Source organism: Ambystoma mexicanum, chromosome 6q, assembly GCF_040938575.1.
Source record: "Ambystoma mexicanum isolate Mex_15411 chromosome 6q, UKY_AmexF1_1, whole genome shotgun sequence".
Classification (NCBI taxonomy): domain Eukaryota; kingdom Metazoa; phylum Chordata; class Amphibia; order Caudata; family Ambystomatidae; genus Ambystoma; species Ambystoma mexicanum.
This window is the reverse complement of record NC_090937.1, coordinates 251,632,077-251,656,865: the sequence shown is the minus strand read 5'-3', so window position 1 is coordinate 251,656,865 and position 24,789 is coordinate 251,632,077. Positions and strand designations below refer to the sequence as shown.

General features: G+C 44.6%; 1 protein-coding gene across 2 annotated transcripts in view; it reads right to left on the bottom strand.

The window, feature by feature from the left end:
* TRMT10A (tRNA methyltransferase 10A) overlaps positions 1-24,789 on the bottom strand; it is a 477,951-nt gene that overhangs the window by 263,868 nt on the left and 189,294 nt on the right. For both annotated transcript variants that reach the window (XM_069630723.1, XM_069630724.1), the window contains exon 4: positions 935-1,009. In XM_069630723.1, the coding sequence (XP_069486824.1) occupies positions 935-1,009 (75 nt within the window). The remainder of the gene's footprint in view (positions 1-934; positions 1,010-24,789) is intronic.

Genomic DNA, 24,789 nt, shown 5'->3' with positions numbered 1-24,789 from the left:
ATTAACACGAATGTCATTTCTACGAGTAGGCCCTCGACTATAAAGGCCGTCAGAAATACATCTGGCAGTGCCAGTGGGAGAGTTTCTAGCGAATGTCCTCACAGCCTTACCAATCACCCACAGCCCGGGATCAGTCATTAACTGCCTCTATGGCGGATGGTTAGGCGATGGCCAAGCGGGGCAGGGTGAAAACCACCACAGTACACCCTTGCTCCATGTCCTTCCAGGTTAACCCTTACAGTCTAATGTTCTAACTGGTTCCGTAAGATAGTTGCCCACCATTGGATTCCCTAGTTGCACAGAGTTCCCTGGCTTAATAGCTGGTTTACCGCTATATAAATGCCATGCGATACATAAATACATACATATACACACACATATTGAAGAGAAGCTTCCAAACGGAAAGTAGTAGTTTCATATAGCTGTAAATTCTGGTAGGCACTAACCAAATGTAGGTGCTGCTTTCCACAACGTCTGTCACCAACACGCTGCCCAGAGTGCACGGTAAATTCAAGCTACAGCGAGCATGTCCGCCCCAGAAGACCGGAAGTCTAACGTGCAATTTACTCGGGAATTCAAATGGGCCCAGGCATGTGGAGTATCCCTGCAGAGTGCAGCAGGCTCTATCAAGCATAACCAAGGAGGCTCAACCTTTGTGCAGCTTGGGTAGAATACGCCCAAAGTGAGATGTCAAGGCATTTACGCCGTCACATTCTGCAGTTGATCGCTGGCCAGCCCGACGGGCCTAGCTTCTGTAACATCTTTCTTCGTGATCTTTACGGAGCCCCGAGAGAAAGGCTCCAGCTCATTGACGATTTGACATCAGAGTTCATGGCACTCAAAAATAAGTATAAAACAGCTGACCCCAAGAACAGGGAAAGGCAAAACAACACGAGGGTAGGCTACACATCTGCTATTCACGATGAGCACCTACCTTCCAATTTATCCACCCTTTGTCGTTTTCCTCCATGTTTTGTTTCAACTGACCTCCGTGGCTGGTTAGGTAAAACTTTAAATGAAAAGAAAAATATGTTGAAATGCTGCCATGTGGACGGGCAAGGACAGTAGACGCTGTAAGCATTCATGTATAATTTGTTTAGCTTCTAACGAGTTATTTTAAGTGCTCGCCATCATAAGCAAGAAAACGCCCTATGATTTTAGTGGCGATTTGGCAGCTATGACACCCAGCTATACATTCTGAAAGCAAGCAGACACAGGTGCAACCCATATTTGCTACACACGGACAGCATTCCAAAAGCAAAAGCAACTCGTGATGTGCAGCATGCTCAAGCAAACTCAAATCAAATGCCTGTTTCTGGCTGCGATGCTGGCATTAAGTGTGACACGGCAACTGAGGGCACCACCATGATGCTTAGATGAAATCGTACAGCAGGTGCAAAGGCACCACCGCCCCAAACCATTAACCATATGAGCAATGTGCAGCCTTCAATCAGGGAATACATGCTTGCAGCAGCAGTTTTGGGCCTTCTATATGTGTCTTGTCCTCACTTGCCCCTTTTTTTTGTCTACGATGGAAACTGGTACTACAGGACAACTCATTTCTGATGCTTGGAACCAATCTGTCCATGCAACATTCTGCCTCTCAACACTCGCTTCGAGCACCACAGCTGCGGGGTAGAAAATATCACAAACTAAAGGAAAATGATACTTTGACGAGTTTAATGGCAGGAGTCCAGTTAAATATGTTGGGAGGGAAGCAGTATTTGTCTTCCTCATAGGAAGAGATGTCAGTGATGCAAGAATATGTAATGGCTTTCTGTCGGAGTGAGGTTTCCATTCCCAAAGCTATTTCTCTTGATGACTGTGAAAACGGTCAATCATTTATCAGGCGTACGATCCTCCTTCACAAAGTTGACCACATTTATGGTGGTAAAAACTCTTGTAGTCAACAGGGGAATGCTAAATGCGAATATCAGAACATTAACATCTGCAGATCTGATAAACCTAACTCTCCTCTAAATCTGAACCATTCATTTATTAACAGTGCTCCAGATAGGATTTTACTCCCAATTTTTAGAATTAGAGATTAAATCCAATTTCAAGAGAGTAAAAATGATTTTCCTCCTTCGCGAGAGTGTGAAAAAGTGTCCGACAACCATCCAAATTGTGCATTAAATTAAAATTTTGTCCGAAAAAATAAGTGACAAAACATCTGTATTTCAAAGTGGTTCTAAATTATTTACTGCACCTGTGGAAAAAGAATTCCCCACACAAGAACCTTGTAATGCCTCATTTATTTCTTCTAATAAAAAAAGTTGAAAAAAATCATAATTCATGCTCAGTTTTTCTGTAGCCACTCCCACCTTAGCCTCTACCTCACCCATCAGGTCACCATCTCTTCAACATTCACAAGATCCGCTCCTCCCTCTACTTCCATGCTTCTAAACTCTTAATCTCCTCCCTCATCTTCTCCAGTCTCTTCTACTGCTCTTCTCTCCTTTTTGGACTCCCTGCCTCTCACTTGGCTCCCCTCAAATCCCTCTACCACTCCTCTATCCGTACTCTTTGTCTCCTTGGCCCTCACAACTCCATTTCCTCCTCGCTCTCTCACCTTGGTTGGCTTCCCTTTTTCTCCCAACTTAAATTTCAATTCCTCTGTCTGGTTGTCAAATCTCTCCATGACCTTGCTCCCCTCTATCTCTCTTCTCTCCTCTCATTTTACACTCCCTCCCATTCTCTCCACTCTGCTGACCTCTTCTTACTCACCGTCCTCCCGTCCCCATTGTAGTGATACACAAAATTGCAACCTTGCCAATCAGGGCTTTAGATGACAGCATTAGCCGCTGAAAGCCAATAGTGTATTCAAAGTATGTGCCAAAATGCTGGCAGTAGTCTGTTGTAGCACTTCCATTATGCAGTAGTGAGCTACAAGGAATATGCAGGCCTAGTATGAGTGATAGGTCACATTATGCATTGTTGATAGACAGGCAGGGAGAGGGCCCTAGCTCTGTAAGCTAATGGACATTTTTGGAGTGTTTGGAACATTATGGCACCTATATAGCGCTTAGATAGCCAGTCTTAAGCGCTATAAACACTAAGCTATGAGTGCATGCCTTTTAGAGCTTGCAGATGGGGTTAATACATCCCTGCTTCCCTTAGAATATTCTGCCTCACTAACGGTAGCCCTGCATGGCCCCAAGCTAATCTCCTTTTCTCTGGGAAGGCACTGATAAGACATTCCTGAGCTTTCGCGCAGATGGGAGCCAGGGAGGGGCTCAGAAGAAGGAGCAGTGGAAATTAACAGAGTTGGGTTTTTTCCATGAGCCAGCCTATATTTTGCACAGGGAAAGTTCTGGAACTGTGCGTCATGGACGGGCAGCACGAGATTATAAAATATGCATGCTCACATGACTCGGGTGGGAGATCGTCCTGTGGACTTGGTTCGAGCCAGATCAAGTGCCCGGAATTGGAGCTCTGACGGCATCCCGGCAGCGCTGTCCTCTGAGCGGGGCTTGTTACAGCTAGCTTATGAGGGCCAGGGTCTCCCAGTGCTGATTGAAGGGGCGTAAGACTGTGTTTCTCTATGTTTCTCTATGTTTATCTAAGTTCTATGTTTCTCTATATTTTGCATTTCTCTAAGTTTTATGCTTTGTAATCTTCTCTAACTTGAATCCCAAATGTATATGAAATTCACTGTTTAGAATAAATACTAAAACTTATTGAAGGTGTCATTTGTCACTAGCATGAGATCACTGCTCAGCACAATAGAACCTGTATTTTGGGCTGAATTGGGTATTTTTTGCTCTGAAAGGGCTGGCCCCGAGGAAGATTTTGCCCATATCAAGACACCCATGCACCTCTTCACGCTTTCGTTCATTTTAGTTCTTGGCCCCCCTACATTGGAACTCTTTACCTCTCTCTATCTGCTCCATTCCCACCTACACTTCCTTCCGCACCTCCTTGAAATCTCTTTCCACTCCCCCCTTGACCTCCTTCCTTCCCTACCATCACCCCCGCCTACTTCCCCATTCTCCCTCCTTTTCCCTTCCTACCCTCCCCTTCCCCTTTCCTTCCCCCCACCCACTTGAAAATTGAATCTGATAATTGAAAATTGATACTTCATCTTTTCCCTTGACTACATCCTCTCTCCCTTCCTCCTCACCTTCTCCCTCACCTTCTACCATCTAGGTAAATTGTTCTACATATTGTTTCATTGGTTTGTTTCATGATTGTAAATATGCTACTTTCATTATCCTTGTATCTTGTTGTTATATTGTAAAGTGTTTTGGATTAAAGCGCTATATAAACCTAATAAACAAACAAACAAAGGCTGTGCTCCTGACACTCCTGGCAGGGAACAATTTGGCAACCTATGGATAAGCTTCAGCGCAGGGAAACCATTAAGGCAGTAACCCGAGCAGCATACAATTCTACTTAATTATGTTAAACAATGAAATGTTGCACTAGATTGCATGATTTGTATGGTCATTCACAGCGAGTGCTTCTGTGTATGCCAACTCTTTCTCTAACATTCTTAAAATGCTCATGCTAAACGAAGTGTAGAACGAAGTAGAAAGCCATGGTTTCTCTCAACTGAGGGCAATGAGAAGTATGTGTCCAAAAGCCAACACAAAAGACCTATTTTAAGCAACTGTAACTATACAAAGTATGTGAGGTAGAATGTGTCATCTTGTTAACAAAATATTAAAAAACTTGCAGGTGGTACAAATCTACATAAACAGATGAACAATCCTAACATCACATCATATAGACGTTAAACAGTCAACACTCTTGAGCAAGTGTATCCTGTTTCTAATCACCCCTAGTCTTTCAGATGTTTGGGTTGAACAAGAATTTAAGGGGGCTTTCATTCAGGACCCCGATAAGATTTTGAGATGGGATATTTTACTGTAGAAACCCTGCTGGAAATCCCCAGTTTACAGTGCAGAAAACATAAGCTGGAGAAGGCTAATGCAATACAATGACCCAACAAGTCTCAATCATTGACCTCTTACTTGCCCATCTATAGTTCTATACTATATCTCAAAGTATTCATCAACATACGTCTTCATTTCAGCCCTAAACACAGGGTTTAACAGTGATTGAGGTTTGAATCTCCACACCCTTTTCGCTCCCAGTTTATCGCCCAGTTTCATCGGAGAGTGGCCAGAGAAGGTTTTGGGATGTATGTCAGCATTGTTGAGGTGACCTACAAGAGTGCTGAACAACCACCACAAGTCTGTCCAGGAATTGGAATCGTGCACCGTGGAGTAGTAGGTGTATTTACGTGAAGTCGGGTTAAGTACTCTCAAGGAATCCACCACCCCCAGCTCAGCCAGGCCTCTTCATAACATTTGGGTAGCTTTGGTCAATTGTCGGGATCTACATCCTGACCTATATAGGTCTATGTCCATTATAGTATTGAAGTCACCTCCACACAAGACGGGTAACAGGGGGTATGATTCTAGTAAGTCCATTATTTCTGAGTAGAATTCTGGGTCATCAATGTTGGATCCATATACATTTAACAATACTATGTCTAGACCCAATAGCTCGCCCCTTAGTAACACATAGCATCCCAGCGGGTCGAAGTGTGCCTTTTTATGGACATATCATACGACTTGTGGATAAGGGTCATGACCCCTCTGCATTGAGTTGAATATGAAGTATAGTATCACTGTTTACCCCAGTTTTTAGCACATTCTCACAGCCTACAGCCAGTGCATGTGTTTCCTGTAAAAACAGGATGCGCGCCTTATGCTGTTCCATATATAACTGGAGTTGCCACATTTTATTTGCATTGCCCAGCCATTGCATGTTCCAGCTCATGTACTGCAGAGGCTCAACTCCCATTGGGCAACAAGTAATGTAGGTCTTAATCTCCTATGGAGCAAGCATTGGGTATCTCAATAGGGCCACCGCAATGTCCAAACTAGCTCCATGTGGCTTCTGCAGGGCTACCACCGCATGAAAGAGTGGTGCTCCAATACTATGTCAGGGACGGATAATAAAGTTTGTAGATCAAACAGGAAGCAGGGGTGTAAGCATTGCTAAAGAGGGGCGCTGCGGGCCAATGTGGGTTGTAATGGCAGTGGGGGGCAATCAATCTTTACTTTCCAGCTTCCCGTGATGCAGGATTGCAGGTAGGCGCAGGTAGCACAGCACAGCATATGCTTGAGGCAGCAGAGCGTTCGTGTACTTTGCAGCTGCGGGTTGCCCTCAATTTACTCTGTTGGCTCAAGATGGCGCCACACAACCTACTGCAGCAGTTGCTGGTCAGTATGGGTTCCTTGAGGTTACTCCTGGGAAGGTTGCATACCGCACAGTAGCCGGCTCCCAAGTCGGCAGTGCAGCAGTTAAGGGTCCATACGTGTTCTGTGGTGTGTAATCTCCAGGGTAGCCATGTCCCGTGGGGGAAGCAAAGGAGCACGGGAGAGCCTGACCCCCTCAATTCACTCCAGCAGTGGAGGGGTCCTGGGGAACGACCCGAGGGTCTCTGCAAAGGTCAGTCACAAAGTCCAGGTACTCCTATGTTCCGTGCAGCGACAGTCGCCACACCACATCTCCAGCTCTCCCAAAGCAAGGTAGTTACGGATCAGCATCCGCAGCGGGGCGGTGGATGGCCGTGAATGCTGTCGCCAGTAAGGTCTCCACTCAACATAACAATAGCCCCATCGGTACTCTGGTCTGGCCGCAGTGGCCGCGTGTCTTGTCCAGGTGTACCGATGTTTTGTGTGCTGGTTGCCGCCATTCCACACCTCCAATTTCCCACAAGCAGCGAGTACGCGCTGTAGGAAATGGGCAGGATGTGCAGGCCGGCACCAACGCGCCTCCGGAGTGATGGGGCCAAGGGTTATCACAGAGGGCCAGATTCAGCAGTTAAGTAGTGACTGTGCTCCTCAGCGTGGGCAGCCCCTATATTTCGCATCTCACCCTGTATGCCAGGATTTTAGCTGTTTCGCGATCCCGAGCTGCGGAGATCTTCACTCAGGTGGCCATCTTAGTCATGCACATCAGTGCCCACCGATAAACACCTCTCTAATCATAAATCTACAGATGGGAGCAAGCTACGATTATCAAAAATTAATAATGTAGTCCTAGTGGAGTCTCGTCAAAATAAGAGGGCCTAAACTAAAACACCTATTGCCAATCCTTATCTTCTAAATACAAATAGTGTGGGGTAGTGGTCATGAAAAAGAAAGCAGTTTTTACAAAAATTATAAGTCAGGATGTTCAGGCCATTGACCTCCCTTCCCCACGTTTTCAGTACGGGACATAGCACACTGTCTGGCTTCTGTGGCATGAGGACACAGTTCCATTACCAGCATCAGAGCCTTCTGTGTCCAAGTTATCAAAGTCTCTTGATTCAGAGGGCCTGATGTACCAAAGCAAACAAAATGTTATTTTCCTCTTACAAGTACTCAAGTCAGGTGATTCATCTTCACCCTGGATCCCCCTCAGCCGGGTTCAGATCCCTTTTTATACCACAATTGTTACTTTGGAACCCCCTCTTCTGGGCTCCGATCCCCTTCTCCAATTTTCAGAGAACATCCTTTCTCGGGTGAATCAAGGTTGATTGATATATTGAATTTATATTGCGCAAATCACTAAGGAAACAAGCAGCAAGCTGCATCTAGGCACAGATCTTGTTCTAGGGGGTAGAAATAAAAATATACAGTGCAGTGGCTATTCAGATTTAAACCAACATGTTGCTTCCTAAAAGCAATCAGGGATTCAATCTGTTGCAGGTGGAGTGTAAGTGAGTTCCAAGGCTGGGGGCCAGCTACAGAGAAACGTCGGTTACCCCAACAAGTGGTTTTAGAGGGTGGGATCAGCACAAAGCCTTGGCCCATAGATCGCAAGCAGCGCATGGGGTTATAAATCTTAATTTATGATGTTAGCTATGGTGGTGCCAGGCCACAAATGCATTTGAAAACAAGACACAATAACTTAACTGAATCCACTGTTGGAAGCCAATGAAGGCTTCTGTGGAATTCAGAAACTGGCGATTTCCATGGTAGAGAGAAAATCAAATGTATTGCTGAGTTCTGGGCCACTGCAAGATACTGTAGCTGATATTTTGGACCGCCTACCAAAAGCACATTCCAGTAATCCTGCCTGGCATTGACAAGGGTGCCTACCACCGCCGGTCGATCACACTCAGATATAAAAGGGAGAATGGGTTTTAGAGTCTTCAATTGAAAGTATACAGACTTAATAATCTGGTTCACCCCGTATCCCCCTCAGCCAGGGTCAGATCCTTCCTCTTACACAATTAGTCTCCTTCAGCCGGGCTCGGACCAATAACAGTTCGTATTAGCTATCGAAAACTTTCGAATGTGCACAGGGTTTAGATTGACCTGCTGCAGGACCACTTCGATTTCACAATTCACAGTTCACATTTGTCACCTCTCAGTTGTATACCTAACATAGACCATTTAATAAGCACCCACGTGGTGCCGGACCACTCTGTATATGGTATCTATCTTGGCTTCAAAAGTTCAGTCATTCCTTGGATGTTCAATTATATTCACGCTGCTCATCACATACGCTTCACACACTGTTCTCTTCAAAATTTCTTCATACAATGTTGCCACTTGCAACCTTGGTTCTACCACAGACCGGTTTGCTATCATTCCCCATGACTCACTGGCTGTGCTGACTTTAATGGCGCTGCTTTGTTGTGGGAGCCTAGGACAGTACCACGGCAGCAATCACTCCTGTCCGCCTTGGCTATCGATGCAGGAGAGCCCCAGGTACCTTCCACACAATGCACGTCCCTTCATCTTTAATTTCAGGTTTTATGTTTCTTATTCTCAGAGGCTTGTGAAAGTAGTGTTTTTTTCTCCAAAAAAGTAAAGGGTACTTCCATCCTTGCACCCCTTTATGGTCTTGCCGTCTTTCTCCTCATATTAAACTGCCATCTTGGAACTGCTGCTTCCTAGTGTGTTATGCCTTGATCAGAGTGTGCTTTCATGCTCCACCTATGGAAGTCAGGTGTGCGTTATGATCAGTAATTGCTCAACTCCGAGTGACCCTTGTGTTGGGACATGTCAGGTATACAGATCGGGTGTTAGTCTGTTTTCTCTCACAGGGAGCTGTCTGTGAGAAAGTGTTTGTGTCGGGAAAGGGGGCTGGGGCTGAGTTCCTAAGTATCCTACTTGGTAGGATGGGGAAAAGGTGTTAAAGGGAAGGTGATACCACGTCTCACTGTCCGCTGTACCACTCCCACAAGACCCCTCATCCAGGTGATCTCCCGCACTGGTCTACCCCCAGGAACTGCATCCAAAAGCAATGGCCGTGTATTGGCCACCTGGATGACAGATCCCAGGGACTAGCGGGTGAGAAACCTTCAGGTTTCTCACAACTACCTCCTTCCTGTACGCTGGCAAATTCATTTAATACTTTCTATCATGATAAAATCAATGCCATTTGTACAAAAATTAACTCATGCTTAGCCCATGCACCATCTTCTAGCAAGTCTCAAGACTCTCTTGTAAAGCTTATTCCCCCAGCGCCAGGTTTTTCATTTTCACCTGTTAGTACAGCTGACATTGAGGTCTTGATTCAACAAAATATTAATACGATCCTATGCCAGCTTATCACACTGTACAACACACTTCATCTCTTAAAAATGTTATGACAGAGTTTGTGAATATAGCATTAGCACAGGGAAATGTACCCCAAGATCTAATCAAATCTTTCCTTACACCGTTGCTAAAGAAATCAACATTGGACCATCATTGCCGGTTTGCCTTGGCCCCCGAAGATCCTTGAGAAAGTTGGCTGCATATAACTTCCAGTCCGGCTTCAGAGCTGGTCATGGGACCGAGACAGCTCTGGTGGCTGTGTGGGATGATATCTTGAGGGCAGCTGACGAAGGTGATTATGTGCATTTTGATCATGCTTGACCTATCAGCAGCCTTTGACACCGTTGATTTTGAACTACTGTTGACCAGGTTGTCAGAAGTTGGCCGGGTTTCAGAGGGTGCATTGAAGTGGTTTTCCTCCTTTTTGGAAGGTCGAACCCAAGCAGTTAAAATTGGAGGCTTTTGTTCTGACAACCTCCCCCCTCTATGGGGGGTGCCTATGGGGTAATTGTTGTGCCAGATACTGTTTAATGTGTACCTTAGGCCATTAATGGACATTTTCTCTAGGTTTGAATTGAAATATAATTCCTATGCGGATGATATGCAAATCTATGTTAGATAGATTAAAATCTGCACTGGAAGCCACACAACATATTTTAACTTGTGCTACAGCTATTAAGTAAGCTCTAGACCAATCCCTAGTGTTCCGCCCAAAAAATCCTCTTGGGAACTACCATAATATTATTCATTGTCCTGCTATTTTTGATGTGGCTACATCCTTCTCGTACAAGGTAAACAAATCTATGTTGCGTATGGGAGGCATCGTTGATCTCTGGTGCTCATGTCTCTGAAGTTGTCAGATCTGTGTTTTACCAAGTTAGGCACTCCTGGAACCGATTTTGCCATTTTTCTCTGAATTGGACCGTGCTGTAGTTGTCAGGACTATGGTAAACTCCAGATTGAACTATTGCAGCACTCTTCTTCTGGACGCACCTGAGAGCCAATTACACCTGCTGCAGGTGGCCCAGAATGCAGCTGTCAGACTAGTATACAATCGATGCAGCTGTCAGCCTAATATACAATCTACCAAAAAGACACCCACCTCCAAGTTCCAAAGGAAGCTGCACTGGTTGCCCGTTCGGAAACGGACAGCATTCAGATAATTGTGTTTAATACACAAGTGTATTCAAAGAGTGGCACCCAGCTACCTGGTCTCTAAGATTAAGTCTCATCATCCATCCTGTTCCTTGCGCTCAAGCAGGAGAAATGTGCTGGCTGTTCCTTCCTCTCAATTTGTTTCCGGGGTGACCAATGCTTTTCTATTAAGGGCACCCCTCTTTGGAATGCATTTCCAGTCGAACTACGGTGTGTACCCTCTATTACTCCTTTTCAGAAAAAGCTGAAAACGTATTTGCTTCAATAATTCCCTATGTGGTGATGTCTGAAGTGGGCAAAGGAATCGAAAATCTGCGCCTAGATGCAGGCTTCCTGCTTGGTTCTGGAAGGATATGTGTGCTAGAAGTTCTCAATCAATCAATCAGTCATATAGGCACAAGAAGAGCTCAAACACGAGACATATTTTTTAAAAGTTAATTCAGAGTCAAAGAACACCCTGTGTGTCTTTATATGCTCAAAAACATGGCTACTATTACCAGCAATCAAAAAGCTGCTATACTGAGCATCCCATTTTTTTTAATTTAGCACCAGTATCGAGAATGAGGATCTCAGTCTTTTTCTCATTTAAGGCAAGAGAATTCCTCATCATCCCTAATGTTCCCTAAAACCTTATTTATCCATGCCAAATCTTTGGTATAGGACCCAGTGAACCAAATGTCACACCCAGACCATCTAAAAGCTCCCACAGTAGTCTGGAGAAGACATTAAACAACAGTGGCGAACGGCACGAATCCAGTGGGACCGCACAACTAAGAGGGACCTGCTGTGGATGATGGTCGTCATTCACCACCCTTGCCATCTTAGGCCCAAGAAAGGATTTAAACCATTTGGCAGTCATACTGGAGCAATTCCCAGTCCCGACTAATCTCACAGCCAGCATCTCATGATTAACCAAATAAAAAAGCGGGCGATAGGTCAGGAGGTAAAAGCAAGTCCAAGCTGCCTTTGTCTATGATATTAGCCAAATTAGATTTTAACTCTCGGTACTATGTTTAGTCTGAAAGCCGGATTGTCCCAGGGCAAAAATACCTTGTTGTTCAAACAATTCCTGCTATTGGTTGCACGCCACTTTATCAAGAATGTTCAACATGTAGGGGACATTCGTTATAGGCCTGTCATTTGCCGGGTCACTGGGATCAAGATTCTCTTTAAAAAGGGTGATGTCCAAGCTTTCAAAAACAAAGTGATTGATGAAGGTGGTAAACCATGAAATGAGAGAGGACAAAAACTCTTTTAAAAAAAGATGCTGGAAAAATGTCTCCCTTGCACGCACTAGGTTTAAAACATCCGATTCTATCATTTGCTTAAAAGCAAATGATGTGGCTGTTGGCTCAAATAAACAATTATCATGTGTCACAGTTTCAATATTTCTTATGTCTTTTTAAACAGTCTCCTTATGCAGGATTGATGCAGGCTGATTTTCTGTATTAACCATCATGAATCTTTGGCACCAATTATTGTCGATGACAACGTGTATCTGTTGGAGTGCCTTTTAATTCATGAAGAATAGAATTTGATTTAGCAGAGGTGATTCGCTCATTACATTTTATCTCTTTGGCTTTATGGATAGTTGCCTTAAAACCTTTTACCGCAATCTAATAGACTTCAAGAGTAGAATTAGAGGGGTGTTTTCTCCAACTACGTTCAGTCATTCGTTTTACTTTCCTGGCTGCAGGAACCTCAGTTGAAAACCCTGATTGTGGCTTACTTTCTTTTTTAGCGTAATACGTAGTGGCGCCAATGCATTGAAAGCATCATTGGTAATGGTTCGAAGCGGACCAATAAAATCCTCAAGGGGAGTGTCAACCTCAAGAAGAGATAGCCGAGACAGCCAATAATTCAAAGGCCTTGCTTGTGACTTTACGAGTATTCCTCGACAGGATCGCTCGAGGAGCAAAATGACTCTTTTTAAGGTAGGGGTCCAAAAGCTGGACGTCGAACTGCAAAAAAAGTGGTCCAACCAGATACAGCTTTGGATGGCAATAGGTGAGATTATCTGATTGTGTTGTCACAATCCAGTACAAAGTATCCCCCCCCCCCATTATGTGTAGCTGACTTTACAAGTTTAAATCCAAGACCCTAAAAAAAGGTTTAGCAAAGAGCCAGCTTGATCGGACGGACCATGGGCCCATATTAAAATCTACAAGGATCAGAAATGGTGACAAATGATTGGAGGCAGATCCTAAAAATGCTAAGAGTTGTTCCTTGTACAACGGAATAAAGCTTTTCCATAATAACTTACTAGAAAGTCTTGATTCTATTAAAGACACGGAGGCGAGCATTATGCTTCTCTTTCTTTATTTAAATATTTAAAGAAAGGCTCAGCAGCAAGGTATTTTTGTGCACCAAGTGTCGTATGAGTAAACATAGAAAAAAGGGGGGTGCACTAAATATATAATATAACAAGTAAACATAATATAACAGTAATATTTCCGGAGTTCTGAATGAAACAAACTCCATTTCCCAGAGTTCTCTAGTGTCACCAAAGAAACATCAACATGTGACTTAATCCTCCAATGGGTGTCCTGATCCCTTCATAAACAGTCCTAAACATGATGCGACTTCCTCTTTCGAAGCTGCGAACTTGGCTGTCCATGATAAGGTAGTACTTGTAGTTGGTAGATCTGTTGAACAGCTGATCAAGCGGATTTGTCGGCAGGCGCTGTCGAAAAAGGAGATTGAAAGTAAAATTACTTCATGTATATAACAACCCTAGTTCCCTTATCGGGGTGGGAGAAAATGTCATTGGGTTATTTATTTATTTATTTCTTATAAAATGCAATCATTTCTTTTGTGAGTTTTAGTAACTTATAATAATACATTGTCACAATTAGGAGAGATGTACAGTATTATTTTCTCTTTGGGTGGGATAATGCTCGCCTCCGTGTCTTTAATAGAATCAAGACTTTCTAGTAAGTTATTATGGAAAATCTTTATTCTATGTCAAGACCGGAGGCTCCCATTATGCTTGTTTAAAGCTTACTCACCACAATAGATGCCGGTTGATCTACTGGTTTCAAGTAGAATTGTTTAAATACTGATTCGCTTGCCCAGTCTGCCATTCTCATGATGTCTTCTAGTCGAACTCCGGCCTGAAAGGCTTTGGAGGCCATAGCTCCTCTCACAGAGTGAGCTCCGAAGTGCTGGGTATCTATCCCGGCTTGAGTTAGTGTCCAGCGCACCCAGCGCGCTAAAGTGGGAGCGGAAACCGGTTTGTGTGGTTTACGCAGAGCTATCAGTAGTTGCCCGTTGGGGGAGGCCCTAAGGGGGGCTGTCTTTTCTTCATAAACTTTTAGGCATTTCACCAGACAAAGTTTAGGTTGGTCTTTGAAGGCGGGGTAAGAAATTACCCTAGAGTTACATTTCGTCCTTCTGTGTATGTGAAATACAATACCGTCAGGAGAAAAAGTTCTGCCCGCTAGGTCAAGGGCTCTGACATCAGAGACTCTCCTGCAGGAGACTAAGCAGAGTAAAGTAGTAAGCTTGCCCGAGAGGGCTGTACGTGATAGCTCCTCATTATGATGCCATGAAAGAAAAAGATTCAATACTTTGTTAACGTCCCAAAGTTTGTCATAGCGGGAAAGGGGCGGGACTGTAAGTCTGACTCCTTTTAATAATCTGCAGACGAGGTGGTGTTCACCAGCTGGTATTCCTTCAATGAGGTCGTGACCAGCTGAGATCGCTGAACGATATGCGTTCACTGTCCTGTAGGCGAGCCCTCTTTCTACTAGAGATGCTAAGAAATTCAAGATGTCCTCTACAGGTGCTGAAATTGGATGTAAGCCTTTTCTCCGGCACCAGGTGCTCCAGGCGCCCCAAGAGTTGGAATATCTCTTAAGGGTGGTGGGAGCCCAGCTTTCCTCGATGAGACTGATCGCCCTGCGTGACATGCCTGGAGTTCTCCATCTTGACCTGAAATCCTCCATGCTGCCAGGGTCAGAGAACCGTTGAGAAGAAGGGGATGCTTCTGCCCCGAAGGATCTAGAAGAAGATCTGGAAATTGGGGTAGTAGGATTGGAAAATCCGAGGAAAGTTCCAGAAGAACTGGATACCAGGTCTGAGATGTCCAGACCGGTGCTATGAGGACTAAGTCTGAAAGTTCCAGACGGGCCTTCGCCAGGGTCCTCGCTATCATGGTGAATGGGGGAAAAGCATAAAGTACCCCTTGGGACCATTGTTGGAGAAAAGCGTCTGTTGCTGTTGCTGCTGGATCCGGTCTCCAGCTGTAAAACATTGGTAGCTGTGTATTGAGTCTGGAGGCGAAAAGATCTATGGACATTGGGCCCCAAATCTCCTGGAGGCGGAGGAAGACTCCTCTGTCGAGCTTCCAGTCGCTGTAGTCTGTGGAGTGGCGGGAGTACCAGTCCGCTACCACATTTGATAGGCCGGGAAGGTATTCTGCTGTAACTGAGATTCGATGTGCCAGACAGAAGTGCCAGAAGTCCTTGGCTAATTCTGCTAGAGGTCTTGATTTGGTGCCACCTAGATGGTTGATGTATCTTACCGCGGAAATGTTGTCCATTTTTAGCAAGATACAGCAACTCGCTCTGTCTCTGGCGAAGGAGCGTACTGCAAAGGAACCTGCCAGAAGTTCTAGGCAGTTGATATGCAGGTCTAGTTCTTGAAAAAAACCAGGTCCCTCCTGTGGCTATGGAGCCGCATCTCGCTCCCCATCCGGAGCGGCTGGCGTCTGACTCGATGATGATATCTGGAGCAGATCCAAAAATGGCTCTGCCGTTCCAGGCCTCCATGTGAGTGAGCCACCAGTTGAGTTCTGTCCTCGCTTGAGGAGATAATGTTAGGAGTTGAGAGTATGAAAGACTGTGTCTTAAGTGTTGGCCTTTCAGTCTTTGCAATTCGCGATAGTGAAGAGGACCGGGAAATCTGTATGGAGGATAGTAACCCTATCACTCTTGCCAGTTCTCGAAGAGAGAATAGGTCCTTCTGTAAGATCCTGCGTATCTCCCTTTTGGTAGAATGGATCTTGGCTGATGGGAGTCGGAGCTGACAATTCTGGGTGTCCACAACAAAGCCCAGAAATTCCATGTTCTTGGATGGAAGAAGAACTGACTTTTCCCAATTTATAAGGAAACCGAGACTGTGTAGCAAGTCTATAGCTAGTTTGGTCTGTTTCTGAACTAGTTCTTGTGACTGTGCCATAAAAATGATGTCGTCTAGATAAATAATAAGACGAACACCTTGCTCTCTTAGATGAGCTACTACAGGCCTTAGAAGCTTGGTGAAAACCCAAGGCGCTGAAGAGAGCCCGAAAGGTAGGCTTGTGAACTCCCAATCTCGATTTTTCCAGGAAAATCTCAGGTAATTTATATGTGCCTGATGAATTGGTATTGCTAAGTAGGCGTCTTTCAGGTCTAGACGCATGAGCCAATCGTTCGGTCTCAGAAGATCTCTGAGCATATGTATACCTTCCATTTTGAAATGGCGGTAAATGATGTATTCGTTGAGAGCTTTGAGGTTTATGACTGGTCGTACTTTTTCTTTCCTGCGAACTAGGAATATGGGACTGAAAAACCCTCCCTGGCTTTGACAGGGGCGAATTGCTCTCTTCAGACAAAGATTGTGTATTTCGCTGTCTAAGGCGATTTGATCTGTCTGAGACATTACTATTGGAGTAGGGCGACATGTCTGGATGGGCTGCTCGAAAAACTCTAGGCGCAGGCCCCGAGCTGTGTCCCTGACCCAGGCGTCTCCTGATAAGGTATCCCAAGCATTTATAAACATCATTAACCTCCCACCTATAGGAGTCAGTGGCGCTGGCGCTGCTATAAGTACACTGACCTGTAGATTGTTGTTGGGCTGGGTATCTGGCCGCTCTTCTCCAGGGGCGCCCTCTTCCACGACCTCTTGAGGGAAAGAAAGTGTCGGAGCGCTCTTGCCAGGAGTTATGCTGGCCTCTGGAGTGTTGAGATCTTTTGTCGAAAAAGTAACGGCCGGAGGAGCGACCTCTGCCTCGTCCGGCCCTGGTGAAAACCTTGGACGCGAAGACTCTTTTTATGGAGGCCTGTGCTTTGTCCAATGCTGTAAATGTTCCCACGAATTTCGCCATTTCCTTCATAAAAGGATCTCCAAAAAGCAGGCCTTGTGCTGTTGGACCCGACTCTGTGTCTGCCAGTTCGCTCAGTTTGGCGTCTATTTTATATAGGATGCCTTTTCGGCGTTCTGTCGAAATAGCACAACTGGCGTTACCTAACAGGCAAATTGCCCGTTGAGCCCAACCAGAGAGTATTAGCGGGTCAATGGGATTAGAGGAGTTTATTGCTTCTTCCGCTAGATCTGAAATCTTGGCTAGTGGCCCCGCCACGTCTAGTACTTTTTCCTGACAGGACTTCCAGGCACGGTCTATGCCTTTCCTTGGGTCTTTTACGTTTTTACCTAGGAAGGTAATCATCTTTGAATCTAGTTCTGGTGTTAGAGCCACCTTGTCCGCAATATCCGGACGTGGACATTCCGCTCGAAGTCTAGCTCTGACTTCTTTATCCAGTGGCTTACGTAGTCTGAAATGAATGTATTTTGATGTCTTTGAAGACGGTTCCCAGTCTGTGGATCTGGGGTGCATAAGGTCCTCCGGAGTAAACATCCCTTCTGCAGAAGGCTTGTTTCCGGTTGTGTTCTTGGGGATGGGGTCTGCCGCAGTCCCAGAACCAGAGGGCTTTGAACCCTCTATTTGAATTTCCTCTTCAGATGAGGATTGAGAAGGATCAGCGTCGTAGACGCTCTTGTTTTGGTCGTCTTCAGTGCCCTGTCCATATCTCTCCGGGCTTGAGGGTACATTTCCCCTCATTTCTTCCTCTGGGTAAGAGGGTTCATGGGAAGAGGTTACCTTCCTGTTCATAAAGGCTTGTTTCAGCCTGGAGAAGGCGTCCGAAACGGCAGCTGTGGCATCTGCTGGCTGGCTCGGGGGGGTCGTAGAGCTTCTGCTCTTGCGAGCCGGTATACATCCCCCTTCCGTAAGGTGCTTCCTCTTTTGCGTTCTCTTCCTCCCAGGAGGGGAGGTCCCTCTTAAATGCTCTTCCATAGTTTCTAGGCGTTGTTGAATGGGAATGAGCATGTCTGTTACTGCTTTTCTAATACTGGTCTCCACAGAGGATCCCAGAACCTTTTGTAAGCTGTTAGCCATCGCCACCTCATCTATATAGCAGTGATCTTCCTCAGTCTCAGACCAGGCCTGATCTGATTGAGGTGAGTACTGCGCTGCCATAATAAAGTTTAAAGCACCTTACTCACTTTTTTTTTTTTTTTTTGTCTTGTCTTCTGGGTTTTAGAACGCCTTCTCTCACTGCCCAGTAAAATCAGTTCAGCTTAGTGTTATAATCTTTTTAGAGAATGCTGAACGGGAGATTTTTCTCTCCTCTTTTTTTTTTTTTTTTTTTTAAATTATGTAGATTCTGTATGTAAATATATTCTCAAGCACTCGCGTGCGAATTCCTGTTAATCCGCGATGAAAAGAAGTGTGTTTTTGCTGCCGCCTGAGGAGAGATTCCGGCGCTCGAGTTCGCAAAGACCGTTATAACTTAACGGTCATGCGCACTCGAGCGCCGGAATACAGAGGAAAGGACCAGGAGGAGCAGGAGCTCCCCTGGTGGTTAGTGAGCGGCGCTGCGGGCTGTAGCGATGCCGCGCCGGCCTCCCCGAGCCCGAGGAGAGCACCGATGGGTCGGGGAAGCCGACGCGAGCCCGCCGAGAGGTCCGCCTGTGAAGCGGAAGAAACAGCTGACAGATTGTATCAGCGCGAAGCGAAGCTTCGAATCACGCAGTCTCCGACGCCAGCAGAAGGCAGCTGGCGTCGGAGTCAACAACGAAGGCGATGGCCAAAAGGAAATCAATTCAGTTTGAGGCAAAGTACACTCTTAATAACAATTAACATATATATATATATCAACGTCAATTACAATGAAATGAAATAACGTGTCATAAACAGAGGTAAACATGAAGGTACTTATCTCTTGCTGTGAGCAGCAAAGAAAGAGGAAGTCGCATCATGTTTAGGACTGTTTATGAAGGGATCAGGACACCCATTGGAGGATTAAGTCACATGTTGATGTTTCTTTGGTGACACTAGAGAACTCTGGGAAATGGAGTTTGTTTCATTCAGAACTCCGGAAATATTACTGTTATATTATGTTTACTTGTTATATTATATATTTAGTGCACCCCCCTTTTTTCTATGTTTACTCATACGACACTTGGTGCACAAAAATACCTTGCTGCTGAGCCTTTCTTTAAATATTTAAATAAAGAAAAAGAAGCATAATGGGAGCCTCCGGTCTTGACATAGAATCAGCATGGGGTGTCAGTAAAGAATGAGAATAAGAAGAAGTAGTAAAGTTTAACACCATTTTTACTAGCATTGATTCACAGTGATCGAATTCTGGAATATCAGACTTGAAAATATTCAAGTATTCTCTAAAAATCAAGGCCACACCCCCTCTTCTGTGTCCCACACGGTCTGAATGCAGAATTTTCTACCCATCTGGGGTAGCTATGTGGGCTGTGTAATGATACATCCTGGAGTCGGGTTTCTGTAATTAAAAAAATATCTGTCTTTGACTTAATTATAAAATCTGATAATTCAACAGCATGGTATACTAATGAACGTGTATTCAGTAGCACAGATTTTAGTGTTTATAATGTACCCTGCATGGTGGACTGGGTCCTAAGAGACACCACCTCTTCCACAGGTACGACAATATTACTAGTGTTGTTTATATCTAGAGAAATTATGTTACAGGCTGCAGGACAGGCAGCAGAATGACTTAAACCCATAGGTGGGCATTTCTGCGAGAAAACGACTTTATGAGCTATTTTGCTTCCAAGTGATCAATCACACTCACTGCAGCCAGTCCTGTCCACCGATTTCTTTGAATCATGGAAATAAGTTGACAGTGGAATAGCATCCTAATTAGAACAGTGAGGTTTAAGCTGCGATGGGTGGTATCCGGTATAGGATACGCGTACAAATATAATCCAAACACAGGGAGAAATAAAATTATTTCACACTGTTGGGACGAACCTCCAGGTATGCCAGAGGGTCACTGGAAGTCTGCAGACTTTGGAGAGCCCAACACCCTCCCCTAGAAGGCACAGAGGGTTCGACAAAGGCAAGTTCAAATTGTGGCTTATTACAGGCAAAACCAACAGGGATCAGCACAGGAACAGGAAAAATCCATGCACATCACGCTCTTCCTCGGTTCACAGGCCGGTTTTAATGAGAAATGTCATCAGCATGACGTCACAACTTGGGCCCTTCTCCAGAAAACCTATCAGGCTACACGATTGGGTATGGAGTATTTTACTATATAGATGTTACTCTACTGGCCCTTGCATGTCAGGTTGCTGGCCTAGCCCATCCCCAAGTTACTATCTATAACAATGTTGCAGTGTGGTGACTTACCATTGGTTCTTGCCGGTTGCTACCCACCCCTAGGATACTAAAGTGTGATTGGCTAGAGACGACGTCCCCAGGCCTGGGATCCAAACAGGTTCTCAGTTCTCTGTGTATTAAGGTAATAAGAATGACTGTGTGTCTGCATTGTAACTTGTGTACACCACCTTAGTTTATGAGAGTGCTCTCCTGATCGGCGCAATACTTGTAGCATATTGTTGCAGACTTGTCGCCGTCTGTGTCTAGCGGCCTGGGACAAGTGCTCCTCTCCCACTGCTGCTCGCTGTCCATTGTCTGCTTTGGCCGGCTCACGTGTTCAGAGACCACAAATTTGAGCTGTGCAGCTTTGAATTATGAGGATTTAATAGCTGTTTCTGCAGCTGGTCCCCTGGTCTGTGGATTGGAATGTAATCCATATCTCTTGGCCTTGGCTGCAAGTCCTGTTTCACACGTCTTGCTCTCTGTGCAGCCTGAATTTCAGCTCAGCTCGTCTCTTGCTGAGGGGCCTGTGGCCTGCTGTATTTTTCTAAACCTTAAAATGCGATTTCTACAGTGTCCATTCTATACTACACTTCCGTAAGTTAGTCACACTTGGTTCTGTCAGGTCCCACAGGTGCTCTTGCAGTTCCATTGGGTTATTTGCATGTAAGCATCTGCAAGCTGTGCTCAGGATCTCTGGTCTCTTGCGGTTTCTGCGTTTGGCTCATGGCAAAAATAATAAAAGCAAATGACAGTATGTATATATATATATATATCTGTCCTCTAACTATAGAACTGTTCACTCGTGTTCTTCATGTATTCGAGTATGTGTGTGTGTCCCGCAGTGCGGATGGCATGTGTGCTTCATGTCTAACGCTGCTCTTGGTGTCTCCAACGATGTCAGCATCATGGCTTCTTGGTGCTTAGTCCAGGCTGTCAATAGAGGTGTCTTTGATCATGGCCTGTGGCTCTTCATCCACGCTGGGGTAAATCCGTACCACACCTGGTCTGAAGGGTTGTTTGAGGGGATATGGTTGACTGAGCGGGGTATCTCTCAACATATTTATCAATCATAGGACCACTGGAAATCGGTCCGAAATAGAATGGGTGATTGCAGTGTTTCCTGGCCTCCTTCCTTGTCATGAATTTATTAGTAGAGGGAGGTGGTGGCAGGCTTCCCCATTCCTCTTCAATCACAATCACCGGACACTAACCGGTGCAAACCGGCTCCAACATGCTAACGCGCCTGACCCGGAGATAAAAGAGCTCGAGAACTACAAAGAGTTTGAGAAATGTAGTTTGAGCGCAACGGGATGCTAAAAGCAGTTACTTAGTCCCAAGAAATTATGCAAACCAACACAATTTGTTCACAATTGTAAAGTAGGCAGGGCAGGGATACAAATGAACCAAGTTGCAATATTATAAAATCGAATTTAGGCAGATTTTTAAGAACATTTCTAAAATATTTTAAAACGGCAGAAGTACAAAAACTAGCTGGGCAATCTAAGAATTAAGCGAGTCGAATTCAGGTGAGCCTTTAAATACTTCAATAACTGTGATTCAGAGAGTAAATCACAAGCAAAATGTCCAATGTATAACTAATTAGAAAAATGTTTTTTTTTGTAACATTTTGTTTTCTAGTTTACAGCAATAGTGAAATGGTTCCCTTAAGAAGAATGAATGTAAAGCTCTTTTTCAAGTGTCAAATACATTTACATATACATTACTCACATCCAATCCACTTTATTCATTATTTAAGTGTAGTAAAAAAACTTTATACAGACATTAATTACAATAGGAAAATATTCCCTAGTTTTAGCAACCTATTTTAACAATATTAGGTTGCACAAATTGGCCTTATATGTTTCATTCTCTTGTATTGATTGTGGGGTCTTTATCAGGGGCTGTCTTCACACAAACTAAACACACCATATTCTCTCTAAAGGGGTAATATAAAGAAATTAGTGTTTCTCTGTATACAGTGAGGCAACCAGAGCAAACCTTTTGGCTCTAGATTGCTAGTCCAGTATTGTTGGGAGTATTACAATAACAATAGTTCTTGTTGTCCGTTTAGTTTTAAAGGGAGAGAGAAGACCAACATGATACATGTTTTGGCTTTAGCCTTGTGTACTGGTCCCAATTGTCCGTTTGAGAGAATGTTGGTCCAATTCTATTTAAAGGATGAAGGCAGCCTGACCCGATAGTGTCTGATCTCTCACAGTCCTTGGCTGATTAGTTGGGTCTGGACTTCTGATATGTTTGTGAAAGTGCACGCAGAGTAGTTTCTAGCTGATAAATGCTACCAAGAGTGGAGACGTTTGACTGAGGATTTTGTGGTGTTCTAGTGCTATTGTTAGATGAAAGTCTAAGAAGGTATAAGCAATTATATTCAAGTGGATACATATTAACTAGTTGCATAACACAACTGACTGGCCTGCAATGTTGTGTCTACATAAGAAATAAAAAATGACAAAGAAAAAGTATCTATATGATGTGTAATGTTACAAATGATTGACGGCATTCCAAAGAAATGGCAGTTAAATACCCATCCATTTAGGTCTTTCAGGAACGATTGGGTCAAGTTGTGACTTCTAAAATAAATTGTAATGTCCAGAGTCGCACAACAATTTACTTCTCCAAGCAATATTATCTCATTATTTCCAAACCAAAACTTCATTACATAACTAATTCAAAATAAAACCAATGCTAAAAAAAAAAAAAAGACTGTAGCTGAGGAAACAGTAGATTCCTTCGATAACCTTATTACAAGGATAACCAAAACGTATTCTTGGGTACACCTTTCCTATGCAAATGTCAATGAATGTGCTAACTAAAGTTCTATTACTCACTTTTAAAAGCAAAATGTCCTTTTCACAAACTGTCAAAATGTACGTTTTAGTCCAGACTTTCAGTTGTAATGGACCCATCACCTTATTTAGGTTCTTGTTTCTCGTGGCATCGTTGCCACCTGTGAAATGGTGATCTTGTAAGACAGTTACACATGGCCCCGATTAAACGGATATCTAGGCTGAACAGGCTGGGGGATATGCAGGCCTCAGTAGTATGGATGCAGGAGACACACCTGCTTCCAGAAGATGAACATAGACTAAAGCACAGGGCCTTCCCCATACAATACTTTGCCTCTAGTGGAACCAAAAAGCGGGGAGTAGGCATCCTGTTGGCGAAGGGTATTAGCTTTGAGAAACATTTCATTAAAAAAGACCCGGAGGGCCGCTACTTGGTGCTGGGAATGAAACTGATGGGACAACAAGTCACATTAGTGACTATCTATGCCCCCAACGAAAGACGGGATCGATTCTTGTTGGGACTGTTACCCAAAATCACGCAGTGGGGAGTGGGGCAGATCCTGATTGGGGCGACTTTAATGGGGTGATGGACGCTGCAATGGCCAAGACCCTTCCGGCCACCCCCAGTGACCATACGTATCGGCAGGCCTTAGCAAGATACATTAGGGAACTACACCTAATAGAAACATGGTGATTTTTCCGCCCACATGAGAAAGCGTACACTCATTATTCTGGGGTGCATAGGGGGTCGCTCCTGGATCGATATGGTTCTCATCTCAGACACACTGGTCCCACAAATCACGAGACTGGAAATAGGAGTTTGGTGTCTATCAGACCACGCTCTGGTCCTATTGAAGATGGAACCGACTGAGTCACGACGACAAGCCTGCAAACCATGGAGAAGAAAAAATGAGGTGATTCTGAGGGACTTCGCCGTTAGAGCGGGCATAGAACAGGTCCTAAAGAACTACTTCCAAGAAAATATTACACCAGAGGTTAACTGGGCCACGATATGGGACGCAAGCAAAGCGGTGGTAAGGGGTGAATTTATCGCACACACAACAAACTACATCAAAAGTCGGGAGAGGGTGAGTCGGGACATGGAGGCCAAAGTAACAAAGGCAGAGACGGAGTATAAAGGCAAGGGTTCACAGAAAGCATGGCGGGAATGAAAAAAGTAAGGGCGGTCCTGGAAACCCACCTGGCCGATGACGCTGCATGACTACTGGTACATACTGGCACATACCAAACTGTTTTAGTATATACACAGGGACAAAGCCAAAAGACTCCTCGCAGCTAAGCTGAGACAACAGACTCCGGAATGGCATAACCCAACTTAAAAATCGGAGGGGAGAGAAAGAAATAGAAGAGGTCATGTATTCATATTATACCGGGAACCTGAAAGGGGAAGACCTAGATAAGGAAGCACAGATAGCATTCTTAAACCAGATAACTCTGCCCCAAATCAGCAAAGCAAACAGACAAATGTTAGAAGCACCCATAACAGAGGAAGAGGTGGGGGAGGTCATAGGGGCACTGAAGGGACGCAAATCCCCGGGTCCAGATGGTCTTAGTAACGCATACTACAAAACCTTCAGGGCTATCCTAGTGGGCCCCTTAACAAACTGTTTAACTTCATCCGAGACAGGGGAAGAACCTCTTGGGATATGAACCCGACAACCACAGTGTTACTCCTAAAGCCAGATAGGGACCCACTGGAATGTGCATGCTACCGCCCAATCTCCTTATTGAATGAGGATGCAAAAATGTATTCCTCAGTCTTGGCCCGTAGGTTGGCGAGGGTTCTCCCACAGATAATCCACCCAGATCAGGCAGGCTTTATAAAGGAGCGGCACGCTTATGATAATATACG